Here is a 17,239-nt window from a genome sequence, read left to right as displayed (position 1 = left end):
TAACTGCGAATTTCTTTAAACAATTACCAGAGACGAACCGGGAGGGTTCTTTTCTGTCAAACCATTAACTAGCGCACGCAAACGCCGACTTTCCAGCAAACTTGGTTTTAAAAGGCGGACCTTCTGCGCATCCTCACAGCGCACGTGCAGCTAGGAACTTCTTCCGCAACGCTGTTCCTTCTTCCGGGCAACACGCCTTATTTAAAACCAATAACACGTACACATTGTATGAGGCACCACGAAACTCATCTGCGCTGTGTTCACGGCGAAAGCTGGAATCTAGATCGGGAATACATCTTATTTTTTGTGTGTGCTGCATGCAGATGCTTTGAAAACGGCACGACGCTCCAGTTGCATTGCGTCAGGTAACTATGGGAAAGATTGGAGAGGACACTTAAGCTCCGCCCTAAAGTGCGGCTCCGCCCTGTAGCGATCATATACACAAAAGGTCATTCTCTTCTTTGCATTCATAGATCCCTGGGAAACCTCACCTCTCCTGGCGCAGTGCTGCAGCGGTTAAGCGATGCGCCACTGCCCTGTGGTGGCAGGTGCTCTCAGCGCTGGGCCTTTTGTGCTACCCAGGTTGCTCTTCCCGAGCGTTGCTCTTCTAGGTTGCTCTTCCCGGATTACTATGGTCAGGACCTAGTAAGCAATGACAGTAAGCTTGAACGGTCCCGAATTTTTTAATTCATTAGCATCAACTTTATAGCGATTTAGTGAATTGCTAGCGTTATTCCAGGCTTCAATATCGGTCGGGGACATAAGGGATTGAGTGTGGAAAGATTTGCGAGCAAAATGTTTTCATCGCCCTTGATCCGACGGCAGTCTTGCTTTTCATTTACCACAGTTGCTGTTTGACTTGCTTGCAAGACTTTCCACTTTTGTTTATTTCATTGTAAAACAGCGCGGGAATAGAGGACAAGACGAAATGAATAACGCGCACCACAAGTACTGTTAGAAGTTACGTTAAGGCTGCGGTTTGCGAGCTCGCAACTATGCCCTGTCACCAGCACCAAGTCATGCAAATCGGAGCCTTATTTCCTACCTTCGGAACATACAATTTCCCGCACCAAGCGCCGAGCCAATGACGCCATGATAATAAAGTGGCTGCTCCCAAAAATGCCAGGCGTTTAACACGGTTATACATAGTCAGATGAGTGAAAGAGTGGCCTTCATCGCTCCGCCGAGTCGAGCCCCCTAGCGGCCCAGACTGAAGCGATGGCAGCGAGTCGAGCGCTATATAGGGCTAATCACGCGGTCATGTCACGTGGAACGGCGGTGGCTCTGCGCAGCGGCGAGGCCAGTGGCGCGGCACAGGCGGAGTTCGGCTCCAGCTGTGGCCAATCCCATAGTATGACGTCAGGCGTCTGAAGCCTGGCTCAAGCCCAAAGTGAGACCTTGTTGAACTTGAAAGTTGCAGCTCGGAGAGTGGTGTTTTCGCTCCAAAATCTGCAGAGAATGCCTCAGCTAGTTTCACTATTACCCAGATTTCTAATGAAACTTCCCACACTCTCATCACGTATACATCTGAGAGCATGAAACATGACCATGTTATCGCAGTAATTTGAGAAATAAACTCGCATGTATGCACTTTATTACTTTGCCGTTTATGTAGCCCCTTCCGAGACCTAGGAAGAGATGTTAACTATTACTAATTGCTTTACCAAGGCGACATTTGTTATCTAAGGCGTGGTTACTTTACCGTTGGTCAGTTAGTTACGCTAGACAAGCACTGCTTGAACCGATCATTTTTTCTCGCTGTTTCTTCTGTTATATTCCCGTACTGAAAGGTACTCCTCATTATCATGACAAATGAACTGGACATTCACTTCATACTTAGATGAAAGTCTTTGAAAAGCTACAACTTTTCTTGAAAATCCGCTCTGTTCAGTGCTCATGAAGATTCCTCACGAACCTCACGCCACTCTCTAACCCACAGATTTCCGACGAACTCGTTTCCAATGCTCCCTTCAATCTTTTCTACTGTTTTCTTTAGCTGCTCCTTTGTGAAGCCTTCCTTCCAGGCTCCGACTTCGGGCCGGCACACCAGGCTAAAAGATCCTTGTCCCACATCCGCTGCTTTCACAGCCTCCGAGAACCCGGCGGCACGGATCATCAAAGCCGCCATTCTGCCAGTCTCCACTTGGAGCAGGCTCTTCAGGTAGGTCGGCGTGCATTTTTCTGCGGCTGAGGCAAGAAGCTCCTTGTCGTTACGAAATCTGTAAAGAAATGCCGTCAGAGGTGTGTGTAAAAGCCAGTAGTGTGGATATGCGCATGTAATCACCATGCGGATGAGTGCTTGCATCATTAGAGACCTCATAGGGCCAAAATGCGTCATTTGTCGTGTAATTAGCCGATTGGCTGTTTGGAAGTGATTTCGTCAGCCAGCACTTCCGGAGGCTGGGGGATGTGACGTCACTAGACGGTAGTATTCCCACTGCTAGTGCTGCTAGCATTGTCAATATATAATGAAATTAGGCTTCGTGTCGATCTTTCCGGTTGCTCTACAGTTGTCAATACTTTTAAATAATCGGCCTTCTTTAGAAATGTAACGTGTTCATTACTACTGAAACTTAGCCACCGAATTTCTGTTCCTACACGCGTTAAAGGTACGATGCGAAGACACCCGCCATTTTACCATTCGATTCTCATGGAGTTGCTATACGTGAATGTTGCCAACAAAAAATAAATAAGTGCGAGAAAAACCTAAGGGCTCAAATTTTAAGTATGCAATGGCAAAAAAAGTTTCATTAAGAATATTTCCCCTCTTTCTTGTGACTTATTCACTAAGACAGTTCACCTTCTCTAAGCTTTAGCCAACGCAGCAATGAAGTACTTTTTGAACTGTGTATAGAGTCCTGAAAGACAATCCAGTAAGTGATGCGCGAACTATTAAAACACGTATTTTCGCGTAGACAACATAGGAGTACGGAAACAGTAGCCTTTTGCGTATCCCAGAGAAAGCTTAATAGTAGCCCAGCTGCAAACCCAGAAAATAAAGCAGGATTATATTTACTTCTCCACCACACGGTCCATGAAATAATACCTGCATGCGTCCTCTGCGCGTAGAATTAAACCGAAACACGTTTGAACTACACAAGCATGTTTCTAGAATTCTGCGCGTCTTTTTCACTACTGGGGCTGGCCTTGGAGGAGTAACAACTTTTTTTCACATCTTATGCTAATTGGATTTTACACGTGCCTTAAAACGCTTAATACGCCACCTGCGTGTCAATAAGGAAAAGTACGAGCCCACCTTTCTCCGTAGTTCTTTCCCAGGAAATCGGCCAGGCGCTGTAATGTTCCAGCCGGGTCGCGAACCATGTCTTCGTATGTCGCAAAGAAGACGTTGGGCTGGCCTCTTCTCGTGTATCCGCTTTTGACGTGCTCAAAGTAGGAGCCATTGGTCAATGCCCCATCCAGAAACATATTGAGGAATTCATCGAAGGTCTCCTGCAAAGGACATACGGGCATCTGTCTGTTGAAAATGTACTGGGAGTAGCAGGCGTCCCAAGGGTTGCGCGCCACATAGATGTACTTGGCTGCCGGGTTTACGGCTATCTTCCCCAACCGGATGTGGGTTCGAAAGAGCCTCGGCAACGGAGCCCCATCTGGCACGGACCCGCCGCAGTCTTCGAGATGTGGTGCCCTCGCGCTAAACTCGCCGAAATTCTTGGCGACTCGGCCGTCGTGCACGATGAGTTGTATCATCTGTTGCATCATCTGCATGCCACACTTGGGATAGGCAACCTCGATGATGTCGCCCTCGCGCGGTTGGTATCGCAGCGCCTCGCGCACCTTGGTTGGGTCACGGAAGAAGATGTACCGTTCCCCATCGATAACCTGGAACATGGACTCTGCCTTCCGAGCCGCCATGCCAGCTTGGCTGAAAAACGAAAAATAAAAATAAAGGCGACACTGTAGATACTTTCTGACTTTATAAAAATCCTGGCGATGGAGCCAAACGAAGGGCACGACTGGTCGCTACGTCCTTCCTATTTTTTTCGAGAAACGCAGTTGCATTGGCGCAATCTTTTTGCTTATGTTGGAGAAACACTTTCAACCAGTTCACCATTGTGTGTCGGATAAGCCTTCATGTACCACAAGACCTTTACCTCTTCATTTTCAGTCACCTTGCTTTGCCTTATTAGCCACCAGGCCGCAGTACTATCACGCTCCATGGATATCTTGTGCATTGTGTACTGACATGTTGAAATATATGTTTTATTGTGAGGCCCGCTTTCAAGAGTGCTTTAAAATGCTATCTCGGTACTACACAGCGAACATAATGTCCAAATCTATGATTCATTTTCACAAAGAGCTTAGCATTTCCCCGTGGTACTTGGGCCTAACCGACAGGTAGCACACGGTGCTGAGCCCGTGATGAATGGATTTTATGAAATGGAAGCAAATAAAAGTTCTGAAAGAGAATTTCAGACCAACGAGGTGTCAGTGCTGCAATGCAAGTCTGTTACAGCGTTTGTACACAAAAGATAATCTGTGTGTTTCTTCCCAAAAGGCTCGCATGCAGAACTAGTTATGTTGATATAAAACACTACACAACTCCCCGGGTTTGAACATCATGTGTTCCCTTTGGAAGGCTGTAATGGACACAGTACGCTATGGCTTGTCTTAGCAGCTACGCCTTGTGGCCGCCGGCTCAGTTCACGTAATGCTCATGCGAATTTCACTAAGCTCCTTTCCCGCATGTCAGAAAGAAGTGTATTCTGATGTCAGGATCGTTCGATGTTAGTAAGCTACTGCATCGATACCAGCTGTAACACACATAATTTACTGTGAGTACCTGGTCTCTATATCATAAACTTAAATCGTGAATTGTTAACTTAATGAGAAAAACAATTTCTTGCAAATTCCTAACCGTCTCGCTCCTTTGCCGACTGGCGTCATTACAGTGCTTTACAATAAGGCCAACGTGAATGCTTCCATCTCGCCTGTGTGTATTTATTTTTATTTAAGATACCCTAACGGTCCTTGCAGGTGTTAGTAGCGGATTTCGGTTGTCCGTTGTTGGCCGGCACACCTACAGTGCACCTCAGGAGGACGTTTTGTGGGGCTAGGTAGCAGAGAAGCGACTGGACAGCAATCACAACTTAAATGTTTGAAGAACCGTGTAAAGGACACAATGGCCCACACAGTTGGAAAGTGAAATACGTATTTATTTCCTCTAGGCTTCACGAGATGGCGTTCCGAGACGTGGGCCCTTCTCGTGCCTTATTTTAAACAGTTAGCCTTGATGAAAAATGACGCTGATTTTTTTGTCTAAATTCTATAAACAAGCGAAAGCAGATTTGCATGAACGATAATGTCGACGATGAAAAAGAGAATTCACGGTCTGCGTCTTCGCACCGCGAACGGAAGTTGATGAAGACGACGACGTGCAATGCACAGCACGAGAGTATGGTGCACTTTAACAAGAAGAATGTTCGGATGCGGCGACAGCCTAGTTAGAGGCCCCTAACTGGCTCCCCTACCTGCATGCATGTGTGTGCCTCCCAGACTTTTGATGTTTCGGAAGGCGGGGTCGTGCAGCGGTAAGGTGGCCTTGTGTTTTGTGGCGTAAGCATGCTTGGATTTTTCTTTCGGCACTATTTCCATGCAGTAAAGGAAAAAAAGATGCTGCGATAGCCTAGTGCTCTCGATCAGTGATCAGCGAGGCTTATCTGTTCGCGTCGCTGTGGTTTCGAATCCCAGTCGCGAATATTTATTTGATTTTTATTTGCTGCGTTTACTTGGCACAGACCTACAAACATCTCAAGATATTCGAAAACCCACAAATATTATAAGATCGTGCTTGGGGTTTACCCACCGGAATAGTGCTTCCGTACTAAAAGCAGGAACTCTCGCCTCGAGTTCTTTCGTTTGTTTATTCCATCGTTGGCTGGTTCGTTCGTCGCAGCCTTCTTGTCCGTGATTGCGCGCACGATCCCACAACCGCATTCAAAACGACAGAAAAAGACGCATTATGTTACGTGAATGGCGTGGTTCGGGCCTCACGCTGGCCGGCTTGCCAAACGCCAGTGAACAAGCATCGCGCAATAGCGCATGGTTTCTACGGCAACGCGTTAGTTTTTTCTTTCTTTAGCGAAATCACCACTTAACTAGCAAAGCTAAAAAACCCGAGGTATGTGTGAAGCCTCAACCTTTGATGAAGCGCCATTGGCGGAGGCCTTACGCAGCTGCTCACTCCCACTCCTGCGCGTAGCTGCCGATAGCGCGGCTGACGATAAGATCTTGCATGTGGTTGCCATTGAGGCGGAGTTGCCTCAACTGCTTTCGCACCTACTACTCGGTTTAACTACGTTAAAATTGCACCATATTTTATTTTCTGGCGGCGAAATTTCCCCGCTTGACCGATGGAAGATGCTGCGATCGCAGGAAGACCTTTCCAAAAATCTCTACAGATTCAGCAGCTGACCGAAAGCAAATAATCTTTGGATTAAGCGCGGGACACATTCAGATTGTGAACCCAATAGGTAAGAAACGTATCTGATTTGTGAAATATTTTTGGCTGTTAAAAACAAAACTTTCGCAAACAAATTTGTTCACACTTTCTAGAATATTCTCCTATATTCCAAATGCGTCGCAGAAGCACTCTCCTATGGGTATTTATTCTTAGTTTTTTTTTCGGTGAAAAACTGTAGCACCACTTTTTTCTGCCGATCACAACACGCTGTTCAAGAATAGGAAGCGAACTAGCAAGCAGACCTTAGCATTATAGTATGCCCGCAACAATAATACATTGCATGTGCGCCCAAACTACAGGACATACAAAAAAAACAGACAATAAAAGCCAAACCTTTAAAGGGCATTATATCTGTTTGCCGTTGTGTCATCGTGCTAAAGATAACTTAAGAAAAGCACAAAGAGTCTGGCGTCGCAAGCAACCACGCCACGTGAGACCGCCCCACGTAGGCCGCCAATCAGGCAAGCGGCTCGCGTCCACATTAGTCTTAGTTATGGTCTAAGCACTCATGGTAGTCGCGTGACGCGCCGAGTACGGGTGGTCGTGAGAAAGGTATGAGATCCACTGGAGGTTGCCTCCTGCATTTCGCCTTCATGTCGGAAAAGCACACCAAATGGTAGGTAATTTATTCTAACTTGCACAGCAATCTTGCAGTAAAATACACAAAATCCAGAAAAGCCACAACAGCCAACTCACAAATTTTGTTCCTCGTATTTGCGATTTCGTCACTCAGCCCTCGTCATACAGAACTCAGTAACACTCGTTCGTGATGTTCCACGCAAGCACGACCTTACCGTGGTTCTCCTAGCACGAAACTCCCGCGCAGCTGGCGTAAAACACATGCCGGTAAAATGGTTCAGCTCTATGTGTGTCTGTGTGCGTGCGTGTGCGTGCGTGTACGTGTGTGTGTGCGTGTGTGCGTGCGTTAGCTTTACTGTACAGCTACGTACACATCTGTGGCCAACAGGATGTCAAAGTTTGCAGGTGTCTCACAACGGGAATAAAGGGACAAATGTCGCCATCGCTTTCTTTCTAATTTCCTGTCGTCGCCTGGCATATCGTTGCTAGCAGGAAGCTACACAGGACACGCTGCCCTCGGCCTGCAGGTGCGTGCTCAATTGTGTGCAGCTGGTAGCGTAGAACTCTGCAATGAACAGAAAGCCTTTCATAAAAATAGCCCCTGTCTCTATTCTTTGCGATAACTGCCAGTGCAAAGGCGCTCGTTGAAACAGCTCATCGAAAAGGCCAAAGCCTAACAGTTGCGTGCATAGAGGTATTGGCATAGAGTACCTAGGAAATCTAAAGTTAGAACCCACATAACTGCGTATGCATCCAAAATTGAGGCCAAAAATCACCATCTATTGTGCTAACGAATTTATACAGCAGAAATTTATACAATTACATATCTGAAAACGCGGCCCTCAGACAGGGATGAACGTTTGTGGACGATTACAATTTTCCAATTGCATGTTCAACAGCAGCCCTTCAATAAGCGTCTAATAGGTGTACACAGGTCCAGGACCTTGAGAAATCCAGCAGCGACTTCACCTTTGACAACAACCGCATTGCAATAATTTACACAGTCCACTCTACTCCCAGTTTGGTAACAAAAAAAAGCAAAATATTGTCTATTTATGCAGTAACCGACATACGGTTTACCTGAGCAACATAAAAAAATCTTGTAGAGATTTATCTAACGGCAAGCAAGAGCTAGAAATGAATTCAGTTCATAAAAGGAAAATATAGCTACGCTGTAAATTCCTGACCAATCACTTAACTGTTTCTATGCAGATATGGAAAGTCTTGGTATTTTTACGCATGCTTTGTTATGCGTGCCTCGAGGCAATGGTAGCAGAGAGAGCGAGAGAGAAAGACGAACGGAAAGGCAGGGAGCCTAATAGGCAGCGCCCAGTATGCTACCCTACACGTGATAAGGGGAACGGAGGGAGACATAGAAAGGGGGGAGAGCGAAGGGAGATCACTTTTCCACTTGTCCGTTGGCCATTACTTGCAGGGTACACAGGGCACACACTGATAGTTCACAACCTTGCACTCAGTGCTCAGTCAGGGTTTCAGCAACAACGAGTTAAGACAGCTGAATGGCAGAAGCTGCGGTAGCAGCTACAATAACAGCTAGCAAATACGTTACAAGATTAGCACTTCCCAAGAAGCAGAAAAATGCACAACGCACCGTGTGTGCTGTCTTGTTTGAGATTCAGAGCACATGTGATCAGCGATGGAAAAGAATTACTATCAAATGCTGACAGAGTGATATGCATTACCTGTCTATGCGATGTCAGTGGACGTTAAAAAAGCCCAGATAGCTGAAATTCGTCCGCAGTCCTCCACTACGTCATCTCGTATTACCTATCGCTGCCACTTGGAAAAGCGGCACTCTTCCCGACTGTATGATATTCAGCAGTATAAAGAGAAAGGACCGGCGGAGCAGCGGCGCATTTTTTTTTTTTCGTTACCGCATCTTGCTCGGTGTTTGCACGGGCCCAGCGGCCACTACCAGCATCTGCGAGTACATTTGGAAGCAAAGCGCACAGCTTTTTAAGAGCGTTAGCTGTTACTGCTCGCTTTGGAACGCTTCTTGTCAGTCCGAGAGTTCAAGATGGCGGCCAGTCAGGTGATCAAATTTCTGCATTATCGTGAAAAATGTGAACCCCATCACGTAACCGCGCACGCGCGCGCGCGCAGTCGTCTGACAGGCACGGCGGCCGGTTTAGCCTTCACGGTGGCATTCCCCTATATACGAACCCCCTGAGCGGGTGCCGAGACTGGTGCCACTTGGGCCCGACATTGGTTACAAAATGGTTGCGCATCCATTTGGCACAGAGGACTCGGAGTGATGGCAGACTAATGGGAACGTTTTCAGGCGCACAAAGGTGTTATTAGAGTTGGAGCCTGGTCTGTGCGAGGGATTCGTACCGTCGAAATTTGGTCCTCGAAACCGTAATGGGGCGACCTTCGGAGGGCTGTGGCGGTCGAACCAGTGGTCGCAGAGGGATGCGAGTGGTACCAAACGAAACGTCGTTTCTTGGAGTACATGACGGTATCCGAATTGTCGAAAGCTTAGGTGAAAACACTTTAGTTAACGCTCTTCATTTATTTTCCTATTCGCGAATCATTTTTTTTTTATTTAAACAGTCCGATGAGAGGTTCCTTTGCAAGCCTCTTACGAATACACCAGTTGTTTCAGTGAAACTTGTCACTTAAAGTAGGGTTTTTGGGGTAAAGCGAATCTTTTTGCGGCATAGTATTACCAGTGTTGGCGGAAGGCAAAAAACAGGCAATTCATGCTAACAGTAAACTGATAAAGTAAATTTTAATAGTTACCTTTTTAACTACTACTGATAGGCGCATGATTTGAATTAGTGATTTGTAGCCGGCGGTTAGCAATAGCCGTATCAGTTTTTATAATTACAAAACGCGATTTCCCTCGCCGCTGTGGCTCGACAAATTGGAGCCATTTTATCGCGCCGTTCTTCAACTACGCGCCTGCGGGAAGCGCGAAGCGACGTCCGTCAAATGGCGACACTCCGCGGCAACGTGAAACGTGGCATTACCCGCCCCACCTGTGGAGGAGCAGCGTAGTAGCGAGGAGGACCACAGCATGGAGGGGGGGGGGGGGGGGGGGGAGGGGGGGGGGGACATTGTCAGGTGGTACGTGTGTCACGGAGTGTCGATATTTACGGATTACGGATGTTCCTCTACGCTCCCCGCAGGCGCATGGTTGTCGAAAGGCGCGATAAAATGGCCCAAATTCTGAAAACAGATATGGCTATTGCCAACGGCTGGCTATATATTTCCAACTGGAACGAGGCACCTATATGCAAATGCAAAAAAAAATGACTTTTAAAATTTAGACAATTACTTTACTACTTAACATGATTCGACTGTTCTTGAAGTTCGCTCACTCTGGTAATGTGTGCGGACTTGAGAACGCTTATGTTTACGTCAAAAACCCTTTTTTTTTTAATTAGTGGCAGGCTTCCCTGAATCACTTGGTTTGCTTCGCTGGTTCAACTGCGCACAGACATTTATCACCCTTGTTCTTGTATATAACAGGTGAAAGCAGACACGCGAAATGTTGTTTTGTTCATAGACGCTGTTCCCGTTTGGTTCCCGCCTGAAAGTACATAATTGTGTGCGTCTTCTTCTATTCGTCTTGAACAAAACGGAGCGCACAGCTACAAATTCGACCATTCATAGCACCCGTTTTATACATGGCCGATGAGACGCGTCGATTGGCGACACGAGATGGCGACACTTTTGCACAGCGGGCTCGTTCACGGTCCTCCCATGGCGCGTAATCCACAAGATTTATACGTCGACTATCCTGCAAGCGCGTATCGAAGCCAGCATGTTCAACAGTTGGTCTTCCCGCTGGACTACACTAAACTCTAACGATGTGTAACGCCGTCTGCCTGGAAAACACATGATCACTCAGATAGCGGAACTTGGTGCCCACGGCTGCCGTGCCAACGAGTCTCTCGGCTAGCGGTTACTGGTGACAGGCCTGGAGGATGTGGATGGCCGTATACTTCCCTGGCTATGTGTGGTGGGCATCCGGCTTGGGACACACATGAGGCCGCACTGCGACTGCAGCCAGTACTGGGAGGACTTTTTCCTAAGAAAAAGCTTAGCCTGAAAGAGACTCTGGGAGGCTTAAGTTGAACATGCGCGCCCATTGAGAGTGCGGCCTCACCTTTGGAGCAGGCGTTATTTGTTGCAGGCGTTGTCGTTGTTGTTGTTGTCCCCAAAAATAATGGCGCAAACACACAGCGGTGTACTGGCCATGACACCGGCGCCGACGGCCCTGCTCTGTGTTGTCGTCGTCATCGTCGTGGTTGTTGTGGTTGCTGCTGCTGCTGTTGTTCCCCCTAAAGCGATTGTTTGTGGCCGACATAGTGTGCTTCTTCGCCAGAACAGGCTCACTCGTGATCGCTAAACTGGGAAGTATGACCTGAGCTAAGCACGAATGACTTTGAAAAGATGTGCGGACAATTTTCAGGCATATATGTGCCACAAGAATCAATCAGAAAGCGCAAGTGTTCCTGTACAGCGATAGCGGTTATACTCGACATATTTCCTGTTTTAATGACCCAGACAGGACATTGAAGCACCCAGGAGAAGAAGACGACGACACTTACTGCACTCGTTGTCTAAAAATGCACACCACCATTTTGCACTTATTCAGTCTGCGATCTTCAATCTCGCGTTTTATGGTTGTGTCGCCCACGTGCATGATCCGGGTGTCCCCGTCCACTGGGAGAAGCATTTCACGCAAAGTTCTAGCGTCGGAGCGCTGGAGTAGCTAATCAGCGTGACACGACTGTCCGCGCATCAAAAGAAACTCATCAAGGTACTCCCTGGGTATTTTACATTCAATCAGGGAGAGAGAGACAGAAGCCAACGAAAAAGCGTATGAAGCAGCCCGCAGAGGTCATCAATACCGGAATAACAAAGTGATTTTCTTCATCAGGTCAGAGGCGTCCCAACTAGCTAAAAAAAAGGCACTTCCAAAGAAAAAAGCCGGCTGTGCATCGTGCTGACACGTCATAAATTTCTGCACACCAGCCACTCTCGTCACCTGGAAGCTCTTTATCATCAACTTCTAAATGCTGCATTTACAAACGCCTTAGAGTTCCGTTTAGGTCAAGCGAACAGTCCGCACTGCGACAAATCCGGCTCAGTACAAACAGCGGAGCATGTTTTGTTAGAATTCCCAGCGTATGCTGAGGAGCGTCCCCTTTATGAACACCTTATGGAATCACTGTCAAGTGCCTCTAACGCTTGACTGCGTATTAGGACCCTTAGTCTGCAATAGGCTGAACATAGACGTTAAGAACTTTTTACTTATCATTTAAATGATACTGGTCTTCTAGAGAAACAATTAGTTCCGAGCCATCGATTAAAGAAGGAAGGCAGTCTGCCGGTCACCGTGTAACGGTTGCCTGAGGGCGTACATGACAAAAGCAAACTTAAAAAAGTAATTCAGCTAGGTTACTAATTACTGCCTCATAACTGCGCAGAATTAAGGAATAGGCGGAGTTAAACTACCTTTAACTGCGCGTCGTGTAATGTTGCCTACATACTTTAATGCTGCTCCTGTCAGAAATAATGCATCGGAGAAATCGAACACTCATTAAGCGCGAGATTAGAGGGGCCCCGAAACACATTTTCAGGGCATTGTCTTGACCGTTGGTTACATAGAATGAGTTATAGTGATGCTATTAGTATCGGTCGTACCGCGTATACTCCTGTTTTTTTTTAATAGTTTAGTTAGCTCGCAAAAACAAATTCATGGCGCTGACGGCGTCACCATACAGTGGCAGTTTTTAGCATCGGATATGACACCACGGAGGGCGAGCTTTATGATTGGACAAAGAGTAAATATACTGCAAATTGTGTTAATAACTAGAGATACGTTCTGTCAAGTTTTTGTGTTTTATATTACATTAACAAAACTAACTTGTTTGCTTCAGGTAAAAGCACTGTAAATCAAGTAAAACAAAAACACGCCACCAGAGGCACTGGCTACTTTTTGCATCGAAGGACTTCGCGCCTCTCTGCAAACATCCTACGACCTAGCACTAAACACTTATGGCTACTCTCTATGTATCTGAGAGCGGCTTTGCGGAGTTGATCCGATCGAGCCATTGCACTTTATAAGCATTCGTTTGGGTCCCCAAAGAATGATGCGTTCAGTTCACATTTATCAGACAGTGCGCATCGTAAGCTTTTGGAGGATCACCGGGCGGCGGCGCCAGATGGCGCCACGTTCCCGTTAACAGCGCGCGCTCCTTGCTCGCCGTGACGAACCAGCGCGCCAGGGGCAATGGTTGGCGGTACGCAGTAGGGGTACACACTATGCTAAATGTGTCTGATATCTTGCGCAGGCTGTCACACTATCGCAGTATTTCGCGCTCAAGGTGGGATCCATAATTGAGGGAACGTCACTGATCAGTGTTTCCTTCTGCGCCGTCGAGGTGACGATGAAGCATCGCTGGGTCAGCTGGGCGTTCACATGGTTGTTGTAACCATGCAAACAGTGCCGCCAGCCTTGATATGAACAAGTTACAGAGAACAACAGGCAACCATGGAGTGTAAACTTCCGCCACGTGCTAAGATAGGCTGTTTTGATTGGTCGCTCAGTGTGTCGTCATTGGGAGAGTGAAATGGGAATGGAAAGCTGCGCGAAAATAGAGTTGAGGGCAGCATTTTGTTTGCTTGTATTTCGAAATTTCTTCATTGAATAACTACCGTTTCTATGCATCGATTCTCATAATTCTTTTTGAGTCAGCATCTGTGCGACATAAAGAATCCATCTGAAGTGTAACCGGCATCCATTCAAGCGGTGTTTCGCAGCCCCTTTAAATGGCCACCGAGCTGACACAGGTTGGAATGTCCAAAAGGCAGTGTCGGAAAACTTTAATCAACGTGGTAACAACTTGCAAACACGCTTCTGTAAGAATATTTGCTTTGCAATCATATTGCAATCATATTCTTGGCTTGTACCTAAATATCGCATTAGCCCTCTATGGTGCCTTTTTGTCGTGTGTGTGTGTGTGCAAGACCTGTGTCCTGCTCTATATCCCCACCTATCTAATGCTCCCAGTGGGCCCTAAAGTTTTTGAATAAATAAATAACTTAACCAGCTCATTCTCCGCTCTGGCTTGAAATCTGCACATAGCACAGGCTACATATAACGAAGTTTGCACTGTAGTGCTCTATGGCACTTTTTTATCCATTTAAACTCCTTGCGGTCTTCCAGTCAATGTCTAGGTGCGTACAGGTGGAACCCAACTGCACATGACCAACCTGCTGCCGAGCGAGACGTTGGATGTCATCGATGGGCGATAACGTGATCATCATAAGCATCCCGACCACGCCCAATGGAAGGCAAAGGCCCCTCCCATATCTCTCCAACTGACAACGTCCTTTGCCAACTGCGGCCATCGTACCACACAAACTTCTTAATCTCATCCGCCCACCCAACTTTCTTGCACCCCCTGCTAAGCTTGCCTTCCCTTGGAATCCATTCCGTAATCTTTAAGGACCAGCGGTTATCTTGCCTTAGCATTGCATGCCCTGCCTAAGCTCATTTCTTCCACCTGATTAAGACTAACATATGATTAACCCATGCAAAAGAGGAATAAGCCGGGCTAGTTGGTACATTCTTTGCATAAAAACAGCGCAGCAGATGGGACCAAGAAAACAAGACCCGTGTTTGTGTCTTCTTTTCTTGGTCCCGTCTGCTGCGCTCCTTTTATGCAAAGAATGCATTAACCCATGTGTGTTCCCTCACCCACTCCATCCGCTTGCGGTCTCTTAACGTTGCACCTACAATATCTTTGGGGCGCGGACGCAGCGGACGGACTTATTCCTCAGAGGGCGGCCCTTGTGTAAGATTCCGAGCCTACTCTGCCCCTCCATCTGTATTAGTCTCTAATGAACGATGAGTGTTGTTCCTGGCTGAAACGACTCACTTGCGTAATAATACACACTGCGACTTAACTCTTCATCACGAGCACCGTATGCTCCATGCGCTCACCGCTATTATGGTGTTTTAATCACAAAAGTATGATCTGGCGGATTGAGAATATGCAGTTCTTCATACTGGTCCTTTTCGTACACAAAGAAAACCTTAATTTTGACTTTGTTTTTCCTTTAGTGTGTATATCTTGCGTTATGTTTAGGTAGCTTGAGATCGAACTGTTCTGTTTCTGGGCGGCGGAGGTGGTGTAGTTGCACAGGCGGAATTAGCGTTAAAGTGGACTGCCGGCTATTGCTTAGCCTGAGCTAATGATTTAAGTAATTGCGTCAATTTTAATGTTAGATAAGGCCAGTATCATTCAAAAGCTTCAATAGCGACCGTGACACTAATCGGCGCTCAGTGGGCCATGCTAAACCGCCAGCCATTTTGTAAAGTTACCCCATGGCGTTCTTTTCACTCTTTTATTCACTATGCAAACCGCGTGGCGATGCAATTTGGGGGCTGTGAAAAACGCCCGTCGCTATTTCAGTGGACCGAGAGACGCGGTCGGCGGCGTTACAGCAGTCGTGTTCGACCATGTTCATCCGTGGCTGCGCACACAGCAGCACAGCCGAGTAAAGAAACGACGGTGCGTCCGACGGGCCAAGAAAAATACCCGTCATTCCGCCAAGTCCGAGAAGGTGCATCATTTGCGTAATACGTAAGCGCGCTGGATGTACTGAAAAGGAGGCAAAAGTAGCTTGTTGACGTCCCCTGCCCTTTAACTTCCGCTGGCCGTGGGGAGGGACACAGGAAAAGGAAAGGCGGGGAGAATAACCAGAGGGGTGGTCCGGTCGCCTAACCTGCACCGGGCGAAACGGAAGAGGGGAACGTAAAGACGCAAGGGTGTTCATGTACGGAGCAAGGATATCAGTGAAAGACATACAAGCGAAAGAGTCATTCGTAATATGTCGCGCCATCGCGAAGGCTTCGGGAACTTGAGCAGCACCTGGCATGCCTTCGGGGCTGACTACTGATGAGGACATCATTTGAGCATTTTCTTAAGGGCAGCGGGAGAGCGTTGAGGCGTTCTAGAGCACAGCATAGAGTTTTTCCTTGAGTTGCATAAGCATACGGAATGCTGAAGTGTATTATCTATTGCTTCACTGATGTAAATGAGTGCGTCTCTACCACTGTTCCATAAATCCAGTGTCTGAAAACTTCGAGTGGTCGCAACACTGATCTGCGCTCATTTCGGGAACCTTCAGGGTACACGATGCGAGATACGTCGTCCAAGGGGACTTTCAGTCTTCTCGTGTATTCCAGAATTGTGTCATGCTCGCCATAAAAACGCGGGTACGCTTAAACGAAATGGTTCACTTCAGCCATAACATCACAGTGCACGCACCCATGTGACGTGGCTCGGTGAATCTTGTGCATTCATACCGGCGTATAGGAAGAGTTGATGCGCGGTCGGTATAAGAGAGTAGCTTTGTCGCGCGAGAAGCCTCACGCAACGCAAGGGAGATGCAGATATGGCCGGAGTGCAGAAAGGTGTTGCACCATTAGCTACCTGGCGAAGTTTTCGTCCTTTGAGACAGCCACAGAAGATGGATACGACCGGGCTTCTTGAGCAAGAACGCCTACCGCCGTGCTACCAACGACTCTAACATGAGATGCCAGCCCCTGGAAACATACTGTAAATCCTTTCAACTGTAGCTTCCTCACTCAGCCAGTTCAGAGCCTAGATGCCATTCTCATCGGGAGTCCTTCGTTGCAGGCGCTGTAGTGCAGACTTGAAGTCAGACAGAATGGCGACTCTCTGTGGTTTGCAGAGAGACATGTTTAAGCGACATTGCAATAGCCAATGATACAGCCGAAGTGGACTCGACTACTGGCGCGAGCATAAGATATTTCAAGGTCAGGCAGTATAAATGTGACTGAGCAGGGCTGTACATACCTGCCCATCACTGTAAACTTGCAGGTGGCTTTCGCAGACACTGTTCTTTCCGAACTAAAGCACGTTCCGTACGCGGTCTGTACTTCTGGAGAAAAATTCATAGAAGATCTATGCTTAGGTTTTGTTTTGCGAAATGCAGATAGTACAGCCGTTTACATGACTGGGTTGATTTGAGGAGTTGAGTTGAAAACCGGTTACTGAGTTCATGTAAACACCGCAGAGTCAGGTCCGGGAGTCGAGGGAGTGAGTCCAGTCAACTTCGCTGCACAGCGTGGTTGACTCAACTCCACTCTGCACCGATGCCCTTGTA

The 17,239-nt window shown here is 47.3% G+C and overlaps 1 protein-coding gene across 2 annotated transcripts; it reads right to left on the bottom strand.

The window, feature by feature from the left end:
• Positions 1 to 1,359: 1,359 nt before the first annotated feature.
• On the bottom strand, positions 1,360 to 7,253 carry LOC144100325 (sulfotransferase ssu-1-like). 2 transcript variants are annotated; one of them, XM_077633303.1, is made up of 3 exons: positions 7,181 to 7,253; positions 3,257 to 3,886; positions 1,360 to 2,219 (listed from the first exon to the last, which is right to left on the bottom strand). In XM_077633303.1, exons 2-3 carry the CDS (start codon positions 3,874 to 3,876, stop codon positions 1,895 to 1,897), a joined length of 945 nt encoding a protein of 314 aa, XP_077489429.1. In that variant the 5' UTR covers positions 3,877 to 3,886; positions 7,181 to 7,253; the 3' UTR covers positions 1,360 to 1,894. The 2 variants fall into 2 exon arrangements, with proteins under 2 accessions (XP_077489429.1, XP_077489430.1); XM_077633304.1 differs by lacking the exon at positions 7,181 to 7,253 and adding an exon at positions 5,828 to 5,880.
• Positions 7,254 to 17,239: the final 9,986 nt, after the last annotated feature.

This window comes from Amblyomma americanum, chromosome 8, assembly GCF_052857255.1.
Source record: "Amblyomma americanum isolate KBUSLIRL-KWMA chromosome 8, ASM5285725v1, whole genome shotgun sequence".
Classification (NCBI taxonomy): Eukaryota; Metazoa; Arthropoda; class Arachnida; order Ixodida; family Ixodidae; genus Amblyomma; species Amblyomma americanum.
The sequence above is the reverse complement of the archived record's forward strand: the minus strand, read 5'-3'. Positions and strand labels throughout refer to the sequence as shown.